Source organism: Penicillium psychrofluorescens (assembly GCF_964197705.1).
Source record: "Penicillium psychrofluorescens genome assembly, chromosome: 2".
In the NCBI taxonomy this organism is placed as follows: domain Eukaryota; kingdom Fungi; phylum Ascomycota; class Eurotiomycetes; order Eurotiales; family Aspergillaceae; genus Penicillium; species Penicillium psychrofluorescens.
Window position 1 is genome coordinate 3,158,276 of NC_133440.1, and position 25,648 is coordinate 3,183,923.

Genomic DNA, 25,648 nt, shown 5'->3' on the forward strand with positions numbered 1-25,648 from the left:
TCGGAAAGTTTCCAGCCGGAGGTGTCAATACAGGACCTAACTTGTTAGATCAACAAAGCTAAAAGGCGAAGCCGAGCTAGATAGGCTGCTCGCGTGCAAGCGTGTCCCCGGCTTGTCCGTACATGGCCTGTAGCTCCACTTCTGCCCCACTTGATTCGTCTACTGATTCGCAGCCACTTCTCTCACTGTCAAATCTCACACTGGACCGCTCGGTAGTGAATTATATTAATGGCTTGCGATGGCCAATCAGGAAAGAAACGTCGCTCTGTCATGTATTACGCTGCCCATATGTCTGGGTTAGGATGTCCTGATTCAAACTTAGAATGAACAACCGCCCACGTGATCGGATTGTTACAAAAATACCAAATGGGTAGAACGAAAGTCTATACCCTCCGGTTTGCGTGAGAACCTAATTGTCAAGATAGGAAATGACGGTACAGACTAAGAATGTCGCCTATAGTGCATTTTTGGCCTAGCGGTTATTTTGCCCTGATTCTGAGCGACACTAATTAGTAGCGGCGTGGACAAGATTTAAAAACCTTCGGAACCTCCGCCCCGTACTCCCGAACCTGTGCGACAACTCCCTTGAAAGATTGCACAATAATCTTGTCCCAGATCTACTGCTAATTTTGTATGGGGCATCACTAAATGCAAACGCCTCGATCGATCTCCACGTCCCCATACGCCAAGCCAATTCGTCCCACAAGGCGCAACATTCACCATGAAATCCGAAATTAATCCCGAGCCGATCGATGAACAGGCCTTGGCCCGGCTTGGGAAGAAGCAAGTACTCAAACGACGATTCGGCTTCGTGTCGATCGTTGGCTTCGCCATGGCTGAGCTGATTACCTGGGAGACTGTTCTCACCTTGTTCTACCAACCATTCGACAATGGTGGTCCCGCAGGTGCTATTTATGGCTACATCATCGCCAGTCTTTCAACTTTGTCCGTGTATACTGTTATCTCGGAACTGGCGTCCATGGCTCCAATCGCAGGCGGGCAGTACTACTGGGTGTACATGCTGGCTCCGCAGCGGTGGAAGAAGGTGTCCAGCTATCTAATCGGCTGGCTCACATGTATGGCATGGGTCGCGACAATCGCAACCGAGACAATATTCCTCGGAACAATGATCGAAGGTCTGATTGCCTTGAACAACCCTGACTTCGCCCAGAAACGGTGGCAGAACACTCTGTTGGCCTGGGCTAGTGTGGCCGGCACTTTCTTCATCAATGTCGTAGTGCCGAACACCCTTCCCCGATTCGAGATCTTCATCTTGGTGTTGCACTTGGTTGGCTTCGTCGCCATCACAGCGACACTTCTCGCCATGTCACCCAAGAAATCGGCAGCCTTCGTCTTCCGCACATCGAAGAATTCAGGAGGCTGGCCAACGCAAGGCCTGTCGTACTGCGTGGGCTTTATCGGAAACATCGCAACCTTTGCGGGAGCTGACGCAAGCGTACATATGGCCGAAGAAGTCACTAACGCCGCCGTCGTCATTCCTCGCGCAATAATCACCGGCATGTCCCTCAACAGCGCCCTCGGATTGTCGATGATGCTCACGGTTTTGTTCTGTCTGGGAGACGTCAATGTTTTGAACTCGGCCACAGGATTCCCCTTCATTCAGATCTTCTACAATACCACGGCATCCTACACCGGCGCATCCATCATGACGGCCGTCATCATGGTCCTGACCGGGGCCTGCTCCACTGGTATCACCACTACGGCGTCTCGAATGACCTGGTCGTTTGCGCGCGACCAAGGCCTGCCGTTCTCGCGTTTCCTGAAGCAAGTGACCAAAAGCACCAAAGTTCCTTTCGTATCGGTCCTCGTAGTCTGTGGACTTTCCTGCCTCCTAACGCTCATCTACGTCGGCTCGGACACTGCCTTTAACGATGTCATCTCCCTGGTCGTGACCGGATTCTACAGCACCTACTTCCTCCCAAGTATATTCCTACTCTACCACCGGCTCAAAGGCCACGTCATGCCCCACGGAACCTTACTCGATGGCCTTCCCGACGAAGTTGTCAGTGCCGAGAAACAGCATACTGCTCCCACCAAGCGCCCCCAGAGCCCTGTTGCTGAATCCCTCCCCAAGCGAAGACCTTCCTCTAGCCCTGAATGCGACGATCCTCCGCAGATCACACGCCCGATGCGGTTGGAAATTTCCCAGGCTCCCCTAATCTGGGGACCGTGGAAAGTCCCGGGCATCCTCGGTACTATTAACAACATGTACGCTTGTGCGTATATGTTGTTCGTACTCTTCTGGAGTGTGTGGCCCTCGGAAACCCCAGTGGATTATACGACCATGAACTACAGCATTGTCGTTACGGGTGGTGTGCTGATTTTAAGCGGCCTCTGGTACTTTCTTCGGGCTAGGAAGGAATATGACGGTCCGCTTATAGATGACGAGATTGCTGAGATTATGCACCTCACTCCAGGTGCGATTCCTGGGGCGGTTTCATCTGTTTAGAGATTCCGGTTGTGCTTTGAAATTAGCATGAATGAAACAAAAATCATGCTGAGATACATTAAAAGTAAGTTCTTAAAGTCCAGCAATCGAGGGGGATAGATTTTCTATGGCGAGGAAAAGGGCAGCAAACCCACCTATCTCCCTTTTCCCTATGCGATCTATATACCTTGGATCCTACGGTGTCCGATGTGTAGCAAAGGTCCCTTCATCATCGCGTCTCATTCCATTCTTCTACCATGTCCTGTCCTTGTCCCTTGTCTCTGTCATTTCTATATCTACTGCTTCTCATATGCCCTGTATATAGTGATCATCTCATTGTTTTTCGAACATTCTGATCTTGAGCGTAGAATAGACGCAGTCCGTACATGGAGATAATCCCTGAAAGGCGCGATAATCTTATTTAGTCCTGATTATTCTACGATGGTGTAACTTTCTGTGTTAATGCTAGTTATCATGATATAGCTCCGCTACCTAGACAGTATTGGAGCATCTCTGTTTGATGTATGATCGAACGGTGCTAGGTTTAAAATCCTTCGATGTACTCATGTTGTTCATTGCTAAGCTATATTCAAAGTTTCTATCTCAGGGACTTTATAGCTGATTTTCAATGGTGCCAACTATGTTTTACCTTGCTCACCCTTCCACCCCTTATGCTTCCAGTCATTCAGAAGAACCAATCCCTCGACACAGCTCTGCCCGGCAGCAAGGGAAGTCTGGATATCGGAGTCATGGGCAGCTATGACCCAACAGTTTGCGCGTTGGGCAAACTCTCGTGTACGATATATGGAATCAATTGCCAGGTCGTCATCAGTGTGTACGCTGCTCGAGCTGTACGAAACACGGGCCATCCTGAGAGGGTCTCGTAACAACTCCGGATGATGAAATGTATCACCGGCCAATAGGACAAAATCATCCTGCGGTAATTCTGATTTTGTGCAATCTGGTCCAGTTGATAGATTTTCACTAAGTCCTTTCTGCACTCGAATCAGAAGCGACTGGTGTCCGGCGCCATGCCCAGGGCTGTCTATTAGATACGCAGATTGGTCACCGAACAAGTCGCAAGCCAGGGGGAAGCTTCCCAAAGGATGCCAACCACTGGTTGGGACCCGCTGCTCGATTGCTGCATAGTATCCCTTGGACTTCCACTCTCTCATAAGGTCAACTCTGGCATCTCCTTTGCCCTGAAGAACATCATCGGGGATAGTAAACTCGACAATATTCCGACTACCATCCCGGGGAAAGTCACTTGACAGTCCCGTCGAATCAGGATCTTCCGGGTACCCAGGCCGAGCCTTCAAGCAAGCAGAAGGACCCATCCAGATCTCAGCATTTGGAAATGCCTCTTTCCCGCAGTCACCAATGTGATCAAAATCTAGATGCGAGAGTATGATAGCGCGCAACTTGGAAGGATGAAAGGCAGGCGGGCCATGTTGCGATAGTATCTCTGATGGGAGAACAGGCGAGTAATCAAAGAAAGGAAGGTCGAACTTGCGCGTGAAAGGGGATAGATTGTGTAAATCTTTGCGCATGCCTAGGTCGTAGAGGTAGAAATGTCCAGTTGGTATGTGTTCAATCAGGAACACAAAGTCGGGTGCAGCGTATTTCTGGGATAGATTCTGCTCCAATGGCTCTGACGCTGACCCATTCTTTGACTTTGGATCTGGTAAGAGGACGAAGTCCTCGGGAATCCCTACGCTGCCTGCCTGCATTAACCAGACATTGCAATAGGAATTGGATGGAGAAGATTGAAGCTCGATCCACTGGGTGGAACCCATTGTCGCCCACAGAGCGATCGCTCTCTTGGCTGGAGATGTTTTTCGGGGACTGTACAAGTATCTTCACAGGCTGGGAGCTTTGACAGACGTAAATTTAAATAGTTAGTTAGTATTTTATCTAGTTAGTCAGTAATTGATTTGGGATGACACTTGTCAAAACAAGCCTCGCTTATCTTGTGGAGCGGGGTAAGCCGTCGTTTACGAATTCCCAAGATATCTGTCGAAGCACGTAGAAAGGTACAGATGAGCTAGGAAATTAGCTTCCCACGAGCCCAAAAGATACAGTATATCCAAACTAGGTTAAAAAAAACGCATAACATAGGAGGAACCTATGTAAGCGGTTGGAGGCAAGGTATAGAATACGCCCGTCATACTTGCGCTCAGACGATTGGTAGTTTCTCCGCAGGGCACCAGGTCGTCGGGTCGTTTTACTAGTAACGGGAGTCTCAGACTTTAGCACTGCCAGTGTACTAGTCAAACGACCCGGCCACCTGACGACCACAAAACCTTTGTCCCCGCTCCCACGCCACAATCACTTGATCAGGCCTTCGCCGTGTTGGCCACCCATGGATTCGGGTTTATCATTTTCCATGTTCCATACGTGGTAGATGTCTCGCAGATAATCCGGCTAATAAAGTATAATCTGTGCGGGGGAAAAATTTAGTAATAGCTTGTGGGCTGAAGCGAAATACTACAATTAATTCTTTCCGGTCTATCACTTTTGGATACAGTTGAAATAAGCATTGAAACTACTGATGAGCAGATGCAAGTTAATAAACCAAGACAATGCACGATGTTATCCTCTATTTAAATAACTGTCAAGGTTCCGGTTTTGGAGACTAAATACTCTTCAATTGCAACATCTTTCCCTGCTTCCTTTCCATAGCCGGATTCCTTAATTCCTCCAAATGGCGATTCAGCCGCCGAAGAATTTCCTGAAGGAAAGTAATCATTAGAAGTGTAGTCTTGGTGTGGAACGAGAATATCCTACCAGTATTCATTCCAATCATGCCTGCCTCAAGATTCTCCAGAAGCCGCCAAGTCCGATCAACGCTCTTGGTAAAGAAGTACGACGCCAGGCCCATAGATGTATCATTGGCCAAAGTCACCGCCTCTTCTTCAGTCTCAAATTTGTACAGCCCAAGAAGAGGCCCGAAGATCTCTTCACGAGTGGAAAGCATGTCCGGAGTCATATCAGAAATGATAGTGGGTTCGAAAAAGTAGCCAGCTAGGTTTACGGGTCTCTTCCCACCGTACAAAACCATGCCTCCGTGGCTAACAGCATCTGCCACATGGCGTTCTAGCTTCTCAACACCCCGGCTGGTTGTGAGGGGACCCATCGTGGTATGAGGATCGGAGCCATGGCCAACGCGAATATTCTGCTCTGTTGACTTGCAAAGCATGTCCGCAAATTTGTCGTAGACTCCGCCTTGGACATATACACGGTTGGCGTGAGTGCACGCTTGTCCGGCAGTACGCCATTTGAGAATCATCAACGCCGCAACCGCTTCCTTAAGGTCAGCATCGTCAAATACGATGAATGGACAGTTCCCGCCTAGTTCCATCGTGACCTTTTTCACACCTTCACTGCAGTGCTTCGCGACAATACTTCCAACTCTGGTGCTCCCAGTGAATGTCACCTTGCGGACTAAAGGGTGCTTGCAAAGTCTCTCACTGACCGCTGGCGTATTATCGTTATCCGTGGAAATCACATTGAGAACTCCCTTTGGAAATCCGGCACGACTAGCCAAATCGGCTAAAGCAAGGATGCTCAGTGGAGCTTCAGGAGAAGGTTTGATAACCATCGAGCATCCCGCGGCAAGAGCAGCCGCGACTTTGCGAATAGTCATGGCGACGGGAAAATTCCATGGCACCAGGGAAACACATACACCGATAGGCTGCTTAATGACGAATGTGCGTCTGTCTGACATAGAAGGCTGTCCAATCGAGCCTCGGATCCGCTCCGCTTCGCCTGCGAACCACCAAGCAAAGCCTAATGCGTAGTTAACCTCACCGATCGCTTCCACCATAGGCTTTCCAGTCTCTAGCGACAAAACTTTTGCAAGATCCTCGCGAGCATTGGTGATGAGCTGGTGCCACTTGAGCAGCATTTGTGCTCGCTCGCGTGGGTTTACCTTTCGGTAGTTTTCAAAGGCTCGTTGAGAAGACACCACATACTGGTCCACGTCGGCAACGTCGTTCGTGGGACAGCATGCAAAGGTCTGCCTTGATCCAGGATCTAATCTTTTGTCAATATGCATATCCAGAAGACAGGCTTTGATATTCCGCCTTACCCAGGATCTCAAAGGTCTTGTTGGATTGGGCTTGGACCCATTCACCATTCAGCAAAGACGCTTCATGGAGCAGAGATGGGTCGTTCAACTGATGATCAATTAACATGTTACCAAAGAGATATGTCTGCATTACTAACCTCTAAGCGTGCGGTATTTTCCATATCGGTTTGTTATGAAAAGAACTTGCAGGTTTTTAATCGCGGTGGAGAGAAAGCAGCTAGTGCTCAACTGTGTGCTATATCAGAGTTCTTTTCGGTGATTGTCTTCGTCCAAAGACATCTTAAATGCTCAGAACCACTGTTCAAACCATTCTTGCTGTCATAATCGACGACTCGGATACGGACCGCATCCGCTTTCTATGCAGTTGAGTTTTACTCATTCATCAATTACGTGGTCGAAATCTGCCGAGAAGGGTTGCACCAGGATTACTGGACCGCGCTGGCTTTCTTTGCTACTCACTTTACTCATCGATTGATTACGTGGTCTCGCAATTATGTCAGTGATAAATCACATCACCATCAAAATGCACATGTTCTATTGTTAAACTTTTGCAATCCCGTAAGCAGTCGATTACCTCATTCCGAAACTGCCTTTACAAGAATCACTGTCCCTTCGACCGGCCCTAGTGGTGATTTGGCAAGTGTCAGGTGAGCGGATTTCTCTACTCAACCCCATTGTCAATGCGGCCTTGCTTGTTTATATTTTAGAAGTCTCTCCCATGGCGTCCAAAACCCTAGCCTTCTGTATACCAGCAATTCCATCCGCTATACCAAGAAGTTTCTAAAAAAAACACACGATGGCTCCAAAGCAAGTCAACATTGCCGTCATTGGTGAGCACTGGCAACACTTTTTCCTCTGCCCACAAGCACCCCAAAAGCTGACATGAAGATATTCAACTAATGACAGGTACCGGTGGAGTAGGCTCCTGCTTTCTTTCTCAACTGGCTTGGCTGTCTAAGAACCTACATTCACATTCTCTGAACCTCTGTTACATCGCTATGATTGATAAAGCCTTGTACCACCCCGATTACGCAGCAATCGACATTGATACCGCTTCACCTACATTGGAGGCAAAAGGAACCAGCCCTCCGGCCATTCCAACCATTGTCGACTATCTAGCTGCTGCACCCCACAAGGTCATCCTAGTTGACAACACCAGCGCTAACAGCCTAGCGGAGGCATACCCAACATTCCTACGACGAGGAATCACCATAATCACTCCAAACAAGAAAGCCTTCTCCGGAAGCTACGAGCTCTGGCAGGATATTTTCAATTCTGCCGTCACCGGGGGTTCATTCGTATACCATGAATCTTCTGTTGGAGCCGGTATGCCAATCATCTCCACGCTACATGATCTCATCCAGACTGGGGACGTGATTACGCGGATTGAAGGTGTGTTCAGCGGCACCATGTCTTACCTGTTCAACAAGTTTGCTCCAACCTCAGGCTCGGGAGGAAACTGGTCCGATATAGTGAAAGAGGCCAAGGCGCTTGGCTTTACCGAACCAGATCCGCGTGATGATCTCAACGGCTTGGATGTTGCAAGGAAGTTGACGATTCTGGGTCGGTTAGCTGGTCTTCCTATTGAGTCGCCCACTTCATTTCCTGTGGAGTCTTTGATCCCAGAAGGCTTGAATGGTCTTTCGAATGGTGATGAGTTTCTCCATAGCCTATCTGATTACGACAACATGATGGAAGAGAAACGTTCAGCTGCCGAAAAAGCTGGTAAGGTGGTGCGCTTCGTCGGCAGTATGGATATGGTGAGCAAGGAAGCAAAGGTCGGACTGGAGTGGTTCGACCCAACACATCCTATTGCGACTCTCAAGGGAAGTGATAATATCATCAGCTTTTACACAAAGCGTTATGGAGCTCTGCCTCTCACTGTTCGAGGCGCGGGTGCCGGTGGACCGGTAACCGCAATGGGAGTGACTGGTGATCTACTCAAGGTACTCCGTCAAATAAGGTAAATTCTGTCTTGCTATATATATTCTTGAGCTCCAAATGGTTGAAAAAATATAATTGGCTACATTTCTGCATTTCCCTTATCCTCAAAGATTATGAAGGCTCTCTGTATGGCCTTACTGTACCGCTGGCTACTTCAGAGCAATATCACTAAGTAGATGAATTTCTCCGGTCTTTGACTTCAGATATCGCAGAAGGGAACAATGAACATTTCCATATGAAATTCATAACTTAATGCATTTCAGCTCACGGAAAGTCTCGCAATAGCGACTCTAGTCCTTGTAGAATGTCTACCTTCAAATCCTCAAGTTCTTCGATGCCGCAACTGATCCTCAGCAACCGGTTGTCGCAGGCAGCATCACTCATAGCCCGCCACTCCATCAAACTTTCTACTCCTCCAAGGCTAGTTGCATGCTGAAATACAAACATCCTGCTGGGCAACCGGCGCGCATGTTCCTGATTCTTTGCCCAAATCGAGAACACAGGTCCAAAGCCTCCGGGCATCTGCTTCTGCAGCCATCCATCTTTTAAATCATTCTCTTGAATTGACGCGTGTTGAATGTGGCTCAGAACCTTTCCAACCGGAGACTTCGGATCTTTGAGCTGCTCTTGCAGCCACGCAACCAAGGCTGTGGCCGTTTGGGATTGTCTTGTTACGCGAAGTTGCATGGTACGGGCAGATCGGATACCCAACCAGCCCTCAAAACTCCCCATCACACTGCCAATGTACTGGCGATCCTTGTGCAGCGTTTTCAGCCATCCCTCCTCAACTCGGTCTGCGCGAATGACCAAAATCCCGCAAAGCATATCGGAATGACCGCCAACATATTTTGTTCCACTGTGCATCACGATATCGGCCCCAAAATCCAATGGATTCTGCAGTGGGGGTGGAGCGAAAGTAGAATCCACGGTCAGATAGGCTCCTTTCTCGCTTGCTTTGACTTGATAATAAGCGAGATTACGAGCCTCGCCAGTGGGGTTAAGGGGAGTTTCGACATGAATGATATCGCCAGGACCAGCTTGGTCGACTTCCGTCAGGTCCAGTTTCTCGATGCCGGTCAATCTCTTGATTATGTCCAGAACACCATGACACCCATGATAACCGTCTCCAATGAAGATCTTCTTAGGGTTCAGAAGGATGATCATGGCATGAAAAGCGGAGAGTCCAGTTGAGTAAGTAATGACTTCGCCGCCCATGAGGTTTCGCAGTAAGACTTCGAGGCGGTTGGAATTAGGTGCCGTATAGCGAGAATAGACGTGAGAATCTTGAGGAGCATTTGGCTGTCGTGGTTTATTAGGACAATGCTATGGACGCGAGAAACATAGGTATAGAAATCCTACATCTTTATTCTCCTCTGGCACCAACTCCTCTGGGTCACGCGAATAGCGAAAGTTCACCGCCGTGTGCATGCCAGGGGCAATTGCGCGATGGGGACTCACGAAGTCATCGGCGTGGATGGCTCTTGTCGTAGGGTGCATACCAGACAGAGCCTTGTTCAGAGCCTCGCCTGTCAAAACGAATTTCCCTGGACTGCTGGACGCGTTGATTGACCCCATGATGTTCTGATTCTGCAACAAAATACAAGAGCGGGTTAATGAATTGAGAAGTATGCAGGTGGCTACCAAACAGAATATACTTTTATGTCGTATAGTCCAAAAACAGTCTAGCAAAGCGCATAGGCGAGTCTCTAATCGGACACGGTCCGCGATTCAGGGATCATGGTTCCAGTGGATCTCGTCTGAGGTGCACATGATCGGGGGCCTCCGTGTTCCACTTATCATTATCGCGGTGCCGCCCACAGTCCGGTCTTAGCAAATACCAATCACAATTTCCCGCACGTTTCCTGTCCAATTTGGAGGAAAGCTAGCCATGCACACGAGTGGGTCCACGGCTACAAGGCCTGGTCACTGTCGCGGCCACCAGATGTGTGAAGATCTTGACACAACAAGTTTGCCTAGTTTCGCTGGCTCTATGATAAGACGAAGGCGAGCACCCATGACCATTTATATCCAGATATACACAAATATAAATACAGAAATTCAAGGAACAGGAAGTAGACGGACATGTTTGCTTATTTTCTTTTGTGTCTTGTAATCAGCGACACCAAAGCGCAGATTCAATAAGAGACAACATTTGTGTACAAAGAGGCATCGTAGGAAAAATCAAGAAAGTTGCAGTATGTTTGTAGTGTCTGAGGAGTAAGAGGCTTCGGGCATGAGAGTCGATGCTGCACATCAGGTCGCAGTGGAATGCCGGTAGGGATAATGTCGAATCTATGGTCATACAGCTCGGGATACCTTTCAAAGAACGCAGGGTCAACCTTGTAATTCGAGACGCCGCAGTCCACGCTGAGCAAGTCGAAGATAGCTTTAGAGCAGGCTTGCGATGAAAACAGAGTCGATACGTCAGGTGCTGGGAGGCAAGCAGCACTATCATAGCGACTGGAAGATAAGACGTCATCGATATTAGTGACAAGATCAAGAACTCGAATATACGCTTTAGTCGCGGGGGCACCCATGATTAGATCCGACATGCACGTCTCGACGACATAGCTGCTGACTGCATCACAAACGATCTGGTCAATCAGGGGGTTTCCGGCATGCAATCGAATGAGACGATCCCGGATTGATGAGAATGGAATCCAGTCTATCGTCCTCGGATAACGGCTGCGAAGCTGCAAAGCAGTGGGTCGATATTGTGGGTGGATTGCATTGAACGTTACATCGCAGGGATATATTTGCCATGCGGTCAGATGGACGATATGGTAGAACCGAGTTTTGGCGTACCATCTCATCACGTCGGGTCGGTTTAGACTGTTGAACAATGCTAGCACGACAAGGACCTCCTTGTAAAAGCTTGAGAGTGGTCAGCTTTCTTAACATATGTACCGTTTAACGGCAACATACAGCTTCATTGTGGGACCTATAAGAGGCATTCGTGGGGCTATCTTGGTTTTTAGTAGCCTTTGAAGAACTTGAACGTGGTCGGAGAATGAAGAATTTGTTTTTAGCCAGCTCTGGCCATGCAAAGGTCTCAAATCTGCACTCCTAGCCAGAGCATTCGCATACGGCTTAACGCCCATCTGGTATTCCAAACTCCAAACAGATGGTATCTGCTGAGTGGGATTGCCGAAGGAAGCATATTTCGCAGCATTGTTTTCCACGGCTTGTGGCATTATTGTGGCAAATCGCTCACCTTTGGCATATGTATCCGTAGTGGTAATAGCTTCGGCGATGGAGTCCCCCAAATAGTCGAAATCACACATACCCATCGTTTGTGTCTGATCAAGTGCTGCGTAGTTATTTTCCTCGGGTTCATACTCTTCCACTCCCAAGTCCGGCTCTTCAGATAAACTGCCGAACTGGTCGTTTAAAGCAAATTCTTGGGAACGGCCTTGTATTCCTGGTAGCTCGGGCTGAGGACATTCACCGAGGGTGCTTGATACAGTCTCCGACATTTTTTGCATTGTGGTAATGAGTCGCGCCAGATTAGATTGGACAGCAATAAGATCTCTTCGAAGGCGATTGTTTTCTTCTTGAAGGGCTTTGACCGTTTCATCGTAAGGCTTGTCATTGGAATCAACTTGGTTTTGCAAGTGCTTCAATCGGTTTGCCTGCCTGTGACGAAACGCACGCTGAGCCAGTCGGTTTCGAAGCCTTCTGTGAGAATTCTTTTTTAGCATAACGGTGACAAGATGCGTCGACGCGCATACTTCTTCTCGAGACTTTTCTTCTTTGATTCCGGCATATTGGCAAGCGACGTCAACCTGGACAAATGGCACGTTGAGTCGGAAAGGAGTCAAGAGAGCTACTGAGAAAAGAGGATAAACGAACGAAAGGAACGCGAGGGTGTGAAGATGCGCTGTCGGGATGACGCCGAACTAGTGAGAGCTTGGCTACGGTTCTGCCTAAGGCAGCAATCAGGGATACCAAGTTGTCAACCGTGTTCCTTATGTGGAAACACCTTCTGGATGTCATTGAGCCCGATAGAACCTGCAGTCTTTAGTGGTGACTCGTGTCTGTTTCCCCTACACTCTTTTCTTCTTTACTATCTACATTACAAGTGTTGAGGTCAATTGGAGTTGCCTCATCGAAAATCTCCGCTCACGTGGACGGATGATCAACGTCGACCGCCTGGACGAACCAGTCAGGAAGGTTTGTTGTGGCAAAACGCTTGGTGGAACGCATTGCCCTGCCCAGCCGACGGAAGGGCCCGTGGCTGCAGCACGGAGCTCTCGCCGTCGGACGGGCTCCGAGCGAATGATAGCATCTCGAGTCCAGGCCTTGTCGATCGCTGTTGCATACATGATCGCGTGATGGAAGGCATCCGATGGATTTGATTTTAAATTCAACATCAAGACGGTGGTCAGATCTACAAGCAAATGTTGTCTTAAGACTGGGAATCGGAAACCGCTCATCCTTCCTTGTTGAATCCTCGCCAGATCTCCTATCACCATGGCTGCTGCAGTAGCATCGTTGTTTGGCTACAAAAGTTCTATCGCAGAACCCAACAAGCTCCCAGATGAGCCACCAAAAGCTCTCCCGGCTTCTTGGTACCGCTCCCCAGAGATGTACGAGTTGGAACGAAGGGCCGTCTTCTCCAAGAAATGGATCTTGGTCACCCACAAATTGCGCTTCACAAAGCCCGGCGACTTCCTTCGTTTTGAGGAAGCGGGGTTCTCCTTTGTGTTGTGCCTTGATCGCCAGGGAAACTTGAACGGCTTTCACAATATTTGCCGTCATCGTGCCTTTCCTCTAATCTCAGAGGATCAGGGCAATGCCAAGATCCTTTCTTGCAAATACCATGGGTGGTCGTACGGTCTCAATGGAAAACTGGCCAAAGCCCCCAAATTCGACGACGTCCCAGGATTCCAGAAAGAGAACCAGAGCCTGTTCCCGGTACATGTGCATATTGATGAACTGGGTTTTATCTGGGTCAACCTCGACTCTTCCTCAAATCCAATCCCTTGGGAGCAGGACTTCAAAGGCGTCGACACACAAGAGCGATTCGGAAAGTTTGATTTCAGTCAGTACAAGTTTGACCATACATGGCATATGAATGGCAACTATAACTGGAAAACACTCGCGGACAACTACAATGAGTGCTATCATTGCACTATTGCCCATCCCGACGTCGCCAATCTTGCCGATCTATCATATTACTATACCGTTTCTACACCCGGCCACATTCAGCATTTTTCCCGACCGAAGCAAGATAAGGCGGAGGAAGATATTCAGAACGCCAGTACTTATTACTTTCCAAATGCCTGCATGACCGTCTCGTGAGTCTCTCGTGTCTTTTAAAGTCCACGAAGTCGACGGGGTTTCATGAACTGACATTAATTTCACAGACCTCATTTCTTTTACCTGATGCGGTGCGTCCCAACGTCTGCAGGAACATGTTCAATGGAGTACGAGGTTTTCAGGCATAACGAAGCCTCGGATGAAGACTTTGAATACATCGACTCTTTTTTCAAGAGAGTCTTGGACGAGGACAAACAACTGTGTAATGCGGCCCAAAAGAACCTGAATGCTGGTGTCTTCGTCAATGGACAGCTTCATCCTCGTCTAGAGAGTGCACCGCTTTTCTTCCAGAATACCGTCAGAACTTTGCTCACAAATCACCGAGACGAGGAGCGAAAGGAGAAGAGAGAGATTTGGCCTGCCCGGCAGCATTCCGCCGGACAGGCGACCGAAGAAGATATTGTATTTTGCTCGGGATTAGCATGCGCAGCGGACGGCTCTGGTGAATTAGAATGGTAGCTTGGCCTGATTTAAGATAGTATTTAAGGATGACTTCTGCAATAGCCATTGGTTATGGACGTGGTCTGAGTTTCCAGGCGATGTTTCACGAGAATCCGTATCCAGTGATTTACAAGATTGCAAAGCTGTAATATGAGCCATTCAATCTCGTTTTCTACGAGCGATTATAATTGCGCGTCAGAGTTGCTAAGCCTGAAAGATATTGAGGGCATATTTAATTGCCGATAGAAGCTCTTCTACAGTCTTCACACCCTTCTCGAACAAGGAACGTTTTGCAAGGTGGCGATAAGCAAAGCCAGCTTATTGAAAGGATAATCTATGCAATATTGTGGACATATGCTATTGTTGATGCATCATGCGGCAACGAGACTTCAAGATGTAGATCGCGCATGCCTTGAACGATAGATTAAAACATGAAATAATATTTCTTGAGGAGGATTGTTGTTGCACCATGGTGGGTCGGTGTATACGTTCGGGGCGGACGGAAACCGACGGCGATGCCCGAAATCACTTGAACGGAGATCGACTATCTTACCCCAATTTCTTATCAAGCTTCATGTTTCGAGTTCCAAGACACCAGGGTAGATTTAATATGAGCCTTCTGACGTCAGAGCGTCGGAAGATTTCCGATATCAAGGGCGAGTTTTACAAGTCAAAGAATATTGATGTGCTTTGCAGTCAGAATCCCGTTTAGATATCTATCTAACTTTCCCTTCAATCACTATGGTACATTGGTAGCCTTGTCCATATATCAACTAGATGCTGCTCTTCCCGCGTGATTCCAGAGGGAAGAAAACCGCAAGGATACCGGCAGCGCCCAACAAACCGGCGCACACATAAATCGGAACTGAGCTGGCTGTTGAAGTAAAAGCACCAATGAGAGCAGAAACCGTACCCATCAATCGATTAAGTGCGACAGCAATACCATTGCCAGTACCACGATGGGCGGAGGGCAGAATCTCGACGGTATAGGCATATAAAGTGGCGTAGTAAATGTTAATCGAGACGGATATAGCACAGGAAAATCCAAGATTTTCAGTTTCCGTTTTAACAGCTGTGTATCCGAAAAAGAAAGCCACTAAGATGCATGAGTCAAAATATTACCAATTCTAGTGAATCACGACACTTACTCGTAATGAAACCTCCGATTGCCATGGTTCTTTTCCGACCAAAGATAGGCATTTCGCACATGAATCCTGCAATAATAGGACCCGGTATGGCGCATAGGTTTGTAATTGCATAGTTTCTCCAAGTAGTGTCGACTGAGCTCGCACCAGTAGCTGACCCTCGAGATGCCAAATACTCTGGCAGGTAAACATAATATAATGCATAACCCAGTCCAATGACGGCCCATGACAGCCACACTAGAGATGTCGAGAGAGCCAGAGTTCGAGTAGAGAATAAAGCGCGTACATGTATTGCCAGTTCGGAGAAAGAGGCTTTGTTTTGGGCGTGTGCACTGTGTATTTGTCCATGCGCCTGAAGTTGCTCCAGAGTGAGGTAACATTCTCGATTATGCTTTTGGGCAAGATCTTGGAGTGTTTTGACAACATCCCTGTCTCGACCTTCGCAGAGTAGAAACTTGGGAGTTTCATGGAAACGAATGACCAGCACTCGGGCAATGCTCATGACAAAAACAATGGCGCCGCAGGTGTAGAATACGTATCTCCAGCCCATATTATTGGCATTTGTGCATGGCACAGAACCGTCGAGGGGACAACTGTAGTTCGCTGCAGATATATTAGCACTTTAAAATCTCGTCAATCGGAGGGTAATAATCACGCATAAAGGCCCACCCAATAAGGCCAGCTACGGTCTGACCTACTCCCCACCATCCAGCCAAGAGGGTAAGGAGCCATTGTTTGTTGGAAGGAAGGTATTCCAAGAAAACAGTCGTATCGAGAACCAAATTGCCTCCTGAGCCAAAAGCCGAAAGCGCCACCATCGTGGACCAACCGACATAATTTGGAGCAGCACCTGCACTGATGGCAAAGATAGCACTAACGAGCAGAGAAAAATTGAACGCCCACTTGCGGCCGATAATATCTGCTGTGCTACCCCAGAATAATGCGCCCACTAACAATGCAAGATAGAAACCAAGTTGTGCACCCCTGTCGAAACCTGGAGGGTATTGCGCAACTACTTGATCAGCAGAGATGCTCATAAGGAAAAGCAACAGAGAATCAACCGCATAGCTTTTGTGGCGCAGTCAGTAATCGGTGTCAAGGTATGATAGGTGATAAGGCATCATACCCGAATCCATTGAGAAAGAAAAGCTTTGTATGGTAAGTAGTGAACCCAATTTCATCAATTGCCTACTCTTGTGAGATTAACTCGTAGTAAAAGGCTCCATGGTAATTAAACGTACATCATTGACCAGTTTCATCTTCGCCGTCAAGGCATGGTCAACCTGGCCGAGTGACAGAACGTCACCTGAACTGGCCTGGATGGAGCCCGACTCCGTTGGCGACTTGTCTTGATCACCGTCACGACGTTGCGTTTCTTTCACATCATTGACTGTGGAAGCCATCTTAGTAGATATCGACGGCGAAAAAATAGTCGTCCTGCCAGGGGTGAGAGGAATTGGGAAACGATAAGTGCAAAGAAATGAATGTAGCATTAAGATAAAGGGGTGGGTCATGGATTTATATATCCATTTCCTTTAGCTAGTACCACACCAGTTCCTTCCAATTTCATGGGGACGGAGACCCTTTTCTCCGGGTGCTTTGTAATTCCTCGTACCATATTTGTACTGTGCTTTTACATTGGGCAAGATAACGGAATGCCATCACCCACATAACAGTGTCGCGTGGCTTGCCAACCAAAGTTCAGGTGAGAAAACATGAAATTTGAGGGCACGAATCAATTGCAGCTTATTGTGGAGAAATCCATGGAGTTAAAGAACTGATGTACGTGTTAGTAGTAAAATGATTACTACCACTAATTCTCCAAATGCGTTGAACCGTGCCGCTCATGTGACCGGGGTACCGGTTCGCGCCGACGGTCCAGATCCACTACCCCGGACTCGACTTGCTCATCAGACCGTTCACTGCGGCTCCACTATGACTTCCCCACAGAAACCAGCAGGTCATGCGTATCTGTATTATAATAAGCTTTCCAGTGCCCCGAATTTGTGAGAAGGCTCTGCCCCAAAGATGATACACTAGCCGTAGACTTGAAATGCCCAACCCCCCTAACATGGTGGGAAAAGCGAAGCGGTGAAGCGTCAACGGCATGTCAAGAACCGTCACCTCGTCGGGATAGTCGAAGTTGTCGAGGTGGAAACATGGTAGAACTATGGATAAATGGTTTCTCGGCACTAAACTGCCTTTGAGCTTTGACATTATAGGCTTTGTGAGCTCTTTTGCCTACCATACGTCCTATACTAACAACAAAAAGTGATAGCCAGATTATGCTCAGAATGCATGATATTTTCTATGCTATGACTTTGACCAACATCCCCCGTTAAACATTAGATAATGAGTGTCAGACCAATTACCCACTTGGCTCTGTTCGGTATGTCGCTCGTCTTTCCACGCAATAGGTCCAGTTCGTCGGCCAAGAACTGGCCGGGAGGATACGTCCGGTTGGGCATCTTCTACACCGACGATCTTCTTGCGAGCTCATCGCGCGAGGAATGACGCGCAGTATCTGTGGATGCGTTCTCGACCGATGGTCCAGAAGTACCGATTCGCGAGACCGAGGTAAATGATACTTTCGATGCATTCGATGCGAGTTAAGATGAGTTGATACACTTCACAGGGAAGATTAAAAAAGGTGACGGAGCGGTCAGTGTCCGCCCTGTCATTTCCATTTTTCTTTTGCCTCTTTGTAGCATCATGCGGAGCCAACAAGCACGTCGCCTCAGCTTTACGCTTGTCCATCCAAACCCCACTGGCCGAGTCCACGGCGGCTATTTGGGTAGTGCGACGCTTCGCTTTGGGAATATGCCGGCGTAGATGGGAGGCGGAAGCCTCCGGGACATTCTGCGACCGAACAAGAACGACGAGAAGGCGTAAAAGCGTCCTGGCTGACTCACCAAAAAGACTTCCGAATCGGCTACCTCAGCTTGTCCTATAACTCAGCCGCAGGATACAAGGCTGTTGAGATCGCAGGACTAACATGACGACACTCCCTCATCAGAGCCGTCTATATAGTCGAGATAGCTTCACGTTTTCCTCCTTTAGACAATCTGATACACATTATCATCTTCCAAGAACGTCAGTAATCAAGCTCTCAAGAAAGGCAGACCAGAATATTGTCAACACATGTGAGATCACTGATTCTCTACGCGACAGGCCGTTGCCTGCTAACAAGAAACACGTCGAGGTTTGTGGCAGTTGGAGTATACTTTCAGTGCTTCGCAAATGATGGGCGTCCAGAAGATGTTCGTTTTCGGATGTTTATGATACCCGATGTGTTACGTGCCACTTCGACGCTATTCTTCTAAAAGAAAGCCACCCAGGTGCAACTGGTGTGAGATGGCCTTGCTACATAAAATGGTGTTCTAGCAGCGTGTTTTGATATGTACCACCGGCGCAGTCGCTCGCGTTGTCTGAATCCGGTACAGGAACTTCAAAGAGAAGGATAGCTCCAAGTCTACGGAAGAGAACATAACTCACCTATGAATACTTCAGGTTGACATGATAAATAGTGTACGGATTTGACCTGAAAGCAGGACGCGTAATGGTTTCTATTTAGACTCAAAGCGTCATAGCCGTAGTCAAACATACACGCGCCATGACATACGGCCGGGAGACTCTGCGTATAGGCATCGTCCATACAGGCCAGCCACTCATTGACTAAAATCCTTACACAGTGCTTATACTCAACCGGAACGCTAGCTCATTACCAGAACTGTGTTATGTTCCAGGGTGAAGTGGTCGTATCGATTATATACAAACAAATAGATACATGTAGCAACATGCAAGATTAGGAGCGGTTACAGGAAGGTGTGATAGACTGGCCTGTCGCGGAGTTACTCAGTATTGATATCACGTGTCTTTACAGGCTACCTACGTGTATTTAACCTACTTCGGGGTTATAAGGGCAGACGGAGCATAGTTAGAGCCTCATTCTAGTAATAAATAGTATATCTCTGTCCCTCACCGAATCACTCGTATCTCTATACGCTTTCATCCCCGTATTTTTCAACCTTTTCGAAACATGATTCTTCACCCTGACCAATAGGTCCTTACCTTGACAGGTAGTTCTTTTATTAAATCATTAAGATCTTAGTGGAGCTTTCCGAGTAGGATCTGGCTTTTCCAGAATGCCAACCACCGCCAGTACGATGAAGGGTCAGATTACGAATGAAGGCCGACTTATTAATCACACTTATACGTAACTTACGCCTATTCCCCGGGTATTTTCGTCGCAGAAGGAATGGTCTTTTTTGGTTTAATGAAGCAGCAGAGCGTCCTCGGGTTTCCACGGTTATTTTGGTATATTAGTAGGCTGGTTCGACCCCACGAGGAATGTGGGGAAAAGTCCAAGCCGTGAATAGCCTATCGCGAGCTGGAGCATGGTAAAATTCAGGTGCGCAGATACAACTTGGCAATTGATCAAGTAATAGAAACCTGGCCAACAACCTCACGCGCTCTCAGGCCCTGCGTGGCGCTTTTAGAGCACGCCGTGCCGACGCTGCCGACCGTGTGGCTTGGCGTGGCTTGGCGTGGCTTTGGGCGAGTGATGGACATCTGAACCCTTCTCTAACAAGCCAGTTTTGTCATAGATTTATTGACAGTCTAAAAGTATTGACACGCCGTATCTCCCGCGAATGAGACCGACATACGAGCCGCAATAGGTGGCCTAAATGGGCCCCGCACCCGGGTTCCTGTTCGTGTTGTTTCTGTTTCGGCGATTATGTTCCCCTCAATGTGACATCGGTCAGCTGCTAGCGCGGTTCTAAGCTGGTTGGTGGAGAGTCGCGCGCGATCGTGCGCGATCGTCTCAAAGTGGTCGGGTTACGATTGACCTCCGTTTCCCCGACTCTTGCTGTTCTGCTTCTCGTCTTCTATCGACTCCTGACCCCTATTAAGCACGCAAAATGGCACAACCATATGCTGAATCAATCCAACACTCTCGTTCAGACAAACGTGTCGACATGGATGACGAAAGGAAACATCACTCCGATGTTGGCTCACCGGAATATGACAGCCCGTTCGGGAATGAGGAGTTTGCGGAAGTCAGATATCGCACTTTGAAGTGGTGGTACGTGGACTGAGGCTTATATCATGCCCCAGATAGTGCTAACTTGGGACATATGCACTATTCAGGCAATGCGGAATGAGTACGTAGACCACGGTCACGGACCTTGATCTGAAAATTCTTGGTCGATAGCTCATGGGTCGATAGTCATGATCGCGGAGACAATATCGCTCGGAATTTTATCGCTGCCCTCGGCAGTAGCAACCATTGGGCTCGCCCCGTACGTCCGGTCCCAAGCTTCACATATGGACTTTCTAAGCTGAAAAACTGCATTTTAGAACCGTCGTTATCATCGCCGGACTTGGCCTACTAGCCACCTACACGGGCTATGTTCTCGGCCAGTTCAAGCTGGCATACCCCCATATTCATAGTATGGCTGACGCGGGCGATGTTCTCTTCTCTCCACTAGGTCGCATTTTTGGTATACCAGCCGGAAACATCGGTCGCGAGATTTTGGGCACAGCCCAGTTGCTGTTCCTGGTATTTATAATGGGCAGCCATCTTCTCACCTTCACTATCATGATGAACACCGTCACGAGCCATGGAACCTGTACCATCGTGTTTGGAGTCGTGGGCCTAGTGGTTTCATTTATATGTGCTCTTCCTCGGACTTTGAAAAAGGTGTCATGGTTTTCATTTGGTTGTAAGCATGCGTCGGCCATTACGATCATCGTTCGTTCATTGTTGACATGAAGACAAACACAGCATTTATCAGCATCATGGCCGCCGTGCTGATTACCATGATTGCCATATCCATTGAACGTCCAGGCAATGGGAAGATCAGTGTGACGGCACATCCTAGCCTATACGAGGGTTTCCTTGCTGTCACGAATATCGTCTTTGCCTATGGTAAGCCTCATACCCTTGATGGAGTACCGTACAGTATTAAGCTGATCTGTCCCAGCCGGCCATGTCGCTTTTTTTGGTTTCATCTCCGAAATGGAGACGCCAACCCAGTATCCCTGGACTTTGTACATGCTTCAGGGCACTGACACATGCATGTATGTGATTGCGGCCGTGGTCATATATTACTATGGCGGCAACACCGTATCTTCTCCGGCTCTGGGATCTACGAGTCCTTTGGTAAGAAAAATTGCTTATGGAATCGCCATCCCTACAGTATGTTCCCCTTTACTTTCTCTGTCGCTTAGAATAAGTATTGGATCTTAATGACTCATACGTGCCGATAGATTGTTATTGCCGGTGTGATCAATGGCCATGTGGCAGCCAAGTACATCTATGTTCGCCTTTTCCGGGGCACAGACCGAATGCACAAGCGCAATCTCTTCTCGGTTGGCTCTTGGGTTCTGATCACATTCTGTCTTTGGGTCATTGCATGGGTTATCGCAGAAGCTATTCCAGTGTTCAATGACTTACTGAGTCTGATTGTAAGTGGTTGATTCGTTCCAACAGCGCATGCCCCCCTCATGACTGATTCTTCCTTTACCTCAGACTGCCCTCTTTGCCAGCTGGTTTACTTGTAAGTCAATTGCCTTTCGCCAATGATTTTGCTGGAAACTAAAGCCAACACAGACGGAATGAGCGGTATTTTCTGGCTGTTTCTCAACTGGGGACGATTCACCTCATCCAAAAGGAAAATATTCCTGACAGCCGTCAACCTTCTCGTCTTCGCAATTGGTGCTTGCTTGGTAAGTGTGGTTTCGCCCGTTTTCTTGCTACAACTTCATACTAATTGCATCTGCAGTGCGGCCTCGGCCTCTGGGTTTCTGGAAAAGCAATACACGACGACTCTAGTGGGGCCAGTTTCTCATGTGCTGACAACAGCTAGAGCTGATCGAGTGTTATCAATTGCATGGCTGTACATTCATTGTTTCACTCCACTACCTGTACCGACAATGTGCAAGTGATGAATTACAGCGGAGAAGCGAGACTGCTGGAACAGATTGTCTCGCAAATAGCCCTTGCACGTTCTTCTCGTTGGGTGGCATCGCCAGTAATTTATTCTAAATTAATTGATCCAGTATTTGTTGGTGCAACTAGCGCTGCACACCGCGATTTATAATAAGCGAGAACTCGGCGCTTAATCCTGATGTTCTTTGCTTTGTCAGGTCCCAGTTTGAATCAGCTTGTCGAACTGGCCTACTTATATGTAGAGTATTTATTCTTTGATGATCTTGCAGAACAATCATGGGATATAGAGACGCGATAATAACTGTTGGGGTGTTCGGAGATAACTGACTTTAACGTAATTTGGGTGGGTGGGTCAACCCAAGCGAGCTGGGTCAGAATACGCGATCGCGCCACAGTGCGTCAACTATTCATAATGCCCCGAGCCTAGATTCGGATTTCAACTATTATTATTTTGTATAATAGTCTTCTCAAATTGTAGTTCTATAACTATGTGTCTATTTTGTACCTAGGCGCTTAGGCGTTCTGAAAAACTTCTCTCGATCGACTAAGCCGCCGGGCTTCCAATACTCGTATTCAATCCACGCATTTTCCTGCACACGATTATTAGTAATTTGGACTATTTAATGACATGGGGAATTTTTACCTCCATCTGTTCCTCTGTGGCCTCTAGATATGCCCCCAGTTCCGGATGCAAAGGCACGACGCCACATTCTTGAACATACTCATCCCAGTGCTTGAGGAGCTCGGTTAATTTGCCAGAGTTGACACTGCTCAAGTCATGAATTTCACCGGGATCATTCGAAAGGTCATATAACTGCCAGCAATGTGGTCCCTTGGGCGCAGGAATGAAGACCGCTTTCCAAGATCCAACACGAATGGCAGCCCGTCCGCAGAGTTCCCATCCTTGTACAAAGTCCTTGGGATGAACGGACTCTTCCTCACCCTATTAAGTCTCGGTAAGCTTCAGGATATTATAAACACACAGAAGAATTTTCAGACCTTGAGCCAGGAGTGCATGCTTTTTCCACGCATGGCTGCAACCTCACGACCTTGGTAGGTTGGCGCTGGGTGCTTCAGACCTGCCATTTCGAGAATAGTTGGGCCAATATCCATGACAGTAGCAAAATCGTGCTTAATTGCGGCTGGATAATTCGGGTAGCGTGCGATGCAAGGAACACGCACACCACCCTCAGTCGTATACAGCTTGTACAGCCGAGAGGGAGCCGTGGCAGCCTGTGCCCAGCGCGGACCATACCAAACGAAAGAATTGGCTGCACCAATATTGTCGAAACTGTTGTCATAGTACTTGCGGATGTGCTCCAGCAAAGGTCCCTTTACAAGAGGATATGCCTCGTATGCGGCCCCCTCAGCGCCGTTGTCACTCATGAACATGATAAATGTGTTGTCAAGTTCGTCGATTGACTCCAAGTAGTCAACTACTTTGCCAACGTTCTTGTCAATACACTGGTATATATCAGTCAGAGATTCTGTTCTCATTTTTACACGTGCAATACATACCTCCACCATCCCGGCATATGCCTCCATTGAACGACAGGACATTTCTTTTTCGTATTCAGTGAACTCATCCCACCCTTCTACGCGGTCGTCCAATACAGGGTGGGCTTCCGTGTTTTTCTCAATCAAGCCCAGTTTGACCAGATTTGCCAGCCGCTGTTGCCTCAGAACCTCGGGACCCTCGTCGTAGACTCCACGGTAATTTTGGATATGTTCTTTTGGCGCCTGCAGTGGCCAATGCGGAGCAGAAAATGCCAAGTAGGCAAAGAAAGGCTTCTCTGAGGATTCATCTTTCTGGATTTGTTCCTGATGCCACTCGTCCATGTATTCAACGATTTTGTCTCCATAGGCATTGGAGGAGTAGAAGTCTTTGGGCAAATCCTCGAGATCCACATATTTGCCATCCTCGTTGTGCAAGCAGATCAAGCTCGTGTCAAGGAACTGGGGCGTGCCATTTTTCACTCTGAAGAAAATAATTTTAGCAGAGAAATCAGGAGAGCTGACATTGAGGGTTTTGATTGGCAGGTAGCTTACTCTCCCTCCGGCCTATAGTTGAAGTGGTTGGAGCTTCCGGGCAACATTGCAAAAGACCGGTTGAATCCACGGACGTGGGGGGCTCGTTCCGGCTTCAGCCCAAGATGCCATTTGCCTGCCATCATGGTGTGATATCCGCCATCACGAAGAACCTCGGGGATAGCCACGACACGTTCATTCAGATAGCCCTCATAGCCCGGAATCCCTGATGCGCTTGTTATAACTGCCATTGATCTACAGATACAGTAGGCACACTAACCTCTCTGTGGTTTTGAATCATAGAAATTTCCGCTGTCCGTAACCGGCTCGCCTTCGAACCTCGACCAGCCAGTGTAGTTGGTGAACTCGATCAAATTTCCTAGCCCAGCAATGTGATTGTCTGTGCCCGTCATAATCATGGCTCGTGTAGGCCTTGGGGGGCTCGGTCAGCCTTGTGAAAGCGCTATCCTATTATTGCGAGAGCCAGATACTTACGAGCAGGCTGCAGCGGAATGGAACCCTGTATATCGAACGCCTGTCTGACCTAGTTTGTCAATGTTAGGCGTCTTGATCTCCCCGCCAAAACACCCAACATCCGAGAATCCCATATCATCAGCCACAATAACGAGAAAATTCGGTCGTTTTGTGCTTGGACCCATGTTGGCGTTTGATTCTCGAACAATTTATAGAGCCAGCACGTGGATTGAGGCTAAATTTTGATACTGTAACAAAAAGCACTTTGAGAAACGGAAAAGACCAAATATATTCAGCGCATTTAAAGCGTTGGCGTTTACATCAAAAATAGTAGCTCAAGGTCCGCGTACCAAATTGGGCAAGTGTAGTGCGCGAGCTCCGCGAGCTCCGCGAGAAAAGGGTCCACATCGGGGCGAGCTCCACGACCCCGGACTTTTGTTTGGTCTTTCGACATGTGGACCACCAATTGCGAATCAGGTGTAAGACCTAGATTATTTTAGGATTCAAAGAGCATATAGTCTGAGGAAAAGTCCTCTACCTTCGATTTTTTTGGCATTCTTTACCTGAAGATCACAATTCGCCTTTTACGTCTTTGTGCAAACTATACCGTTCACACGCTTCACAACATTGTCACTGAACATGGCGGGCTCAGGCAAGGAGGTAGTCAACGCAACTCCGTCTAGGAAACCTTCGAGTCTCAAAACATGGAGGGATGTATTCGAGAAGATGACCCCGTTTCTCTTCCTGAGTTGGATGGTTACAGCCCAAATCAACATTATATTTGGGTATGAGACAACTAG

General features: G+C 48.0%; 8 protein-coding genes across 8 annotated transcripts; 4 read left to right on the forward strand and 4 right to left on the reverse strand.

Moving 5' to 3' along the window:
• Positions 1-721: 721 nt before the first annotated feature.
• Positions 722-2,470, forward strand: PFLUO_LOCUS3367 (uncharacterized protein; the record flags this gene model as incomplete). The annotated part of the gene is made up of 1 exon (XM_073780606.1): positions 722-2,470. One exon carries the CDS (start codon positions 722-724, stop codon positions 2,468-2,470), a length of 1,749 nt encoding a protein of 582 aa, XP_073637444.1.
• A 617-nt stretch (positions 2,471-3,087) lies between these two features.
• PFLUO_LOCUS3368 (uncharacterized protein) lies at positions 3,088-4,179 on the reverse strand (the record flags this gene model as incomplete). Its single annotated transcript, XM_073780607.1, has 1 exon — positions 3,088-4,179. The coding sequence occupies one exon, from the start codon at positions 4,177-4,179 to the stop codon at positions 3,088-3,090; it is 1,092 nt and encodes a 363-aa protein (XP_073637445.1).
• An 873-nt stretch (positions 4,180-5,052) lies between these two features.
• Positions 5,053-6,700, reverse strand: PFLUO_LOCUS3369 (uncharacterized protein; the record flags this gene model as incomplete). The annotated part of the gene is made up of 4 exons (XM_073780608.1): positions 5,053-5,180; positions 5,237-6,484; positions 6,540-6,627; positions 6,677-6,700. 4 exons carry the CDS (start codon positions 6,698-6,700, stop codon positions 5,053-5,055), a joined length of 1,488 nt encoding a protein of 495 aa, XP_073637446.1.
• Positions 6,701-7,335: 635 nt separating this feature from the next.
• Positions 7,336-8,659, forward strand: PFLUO_LOCUS3370 (Homoserine dehydrogenase; the record flags this gene model as incomplete). Its single annotated transcript, XM_073780609.1, has 3 exons — positions 7,336-7,369; positions 7,446-8,485; positions 8,594-8,659. The coding sequence occupies 3 exons, from the start codon at positions 7,336-7,338 to the stop codon at positions 8,657-8,659; spliced, it is 1,140 nt and encodes a 379-aa protein (XP_073637447.1).
• Positions 8,660-8,747: 88 nt separating this feature from the next.
• PFLUO_LOCUS3371 (uncharacterized protein) lies at positions 8,748-10,058 on the reverse strand (the record flags this gene model as incomplete). The annotated part of the gene is made up of 2 exons (XM_073780610.1): positions 8,748-9,782; positions 9,843-10,058. 2 exons carry the CDS (start codon positions 10,056-10,058, stop codon positions 8,748-8,750), a joined length of 1,251 nt encoding a protein of 416 aa, XP_073637448.1.
• Positions 10,059-12,956: 2,898 nt separating this feature from the next.
• PFLUO_LOCUS3372 (uncharacterized protein) lies at positions 12,957-14,264 on the forward strand (the record flags this gene model as incomplete). The annotated part of the gene is made up of 2 exons (XM_073780612.1): positions 12,957-13,783; positions 13,853-14,264. 2 exons carry the CDS (start codon positions 12,957-12,959, stop codon positions 14,262-14,264), a joined length of 1,239 nt encoding a protein of 412 aa, XP_073637449.1.
• A 6,899-nt stretch (positions 14,265-21,163) lies between these two features.
• On the forward strand, positions 21,164-22,263 carry PFLUO_LOCUS3373 (uncharacterized protein; the record flags this gene model as incomplete). Its single annotated transcript, XM_073780613.1, has 6 exons — positions 21,164-21,323; positions 21,379-21,557; positions 21,665-21,862; positions 21,927-21,954; positions 22,008-22,123; positions 22,180-22,263. 6 exons carry the CDS (start codon positions 21,164-21,166, stop codon positions 22,261-22,263), a joined length of 765 nt encoding a protein of 254 aa, XP_073637450.1.
• A 1,076-nt stretch (positions 22,264-23,339) lies between these two features.
• Positions 23,340-24,793, reverse strand: PFLUO_LOCUS3374 (uncharacterized protein; the record flags this gene model as incomplete). Its single annotated transcript, XM_073780614.1, has 4 exons — positions 23,340-23,810; positions 23,865-24,324; positions 24,396-24,600; positions 24,655-24,793. 4 exons carry the CDS (start codon positions 24,791-24,793, stop codon positions 23,340-23,342), a joined length of 1,275 nt encoding a protein of 424 aa, XP_073637451.1.
• Between the last annotated feature and the right edge of the window lie 855 nt (positions 24,794-25,648).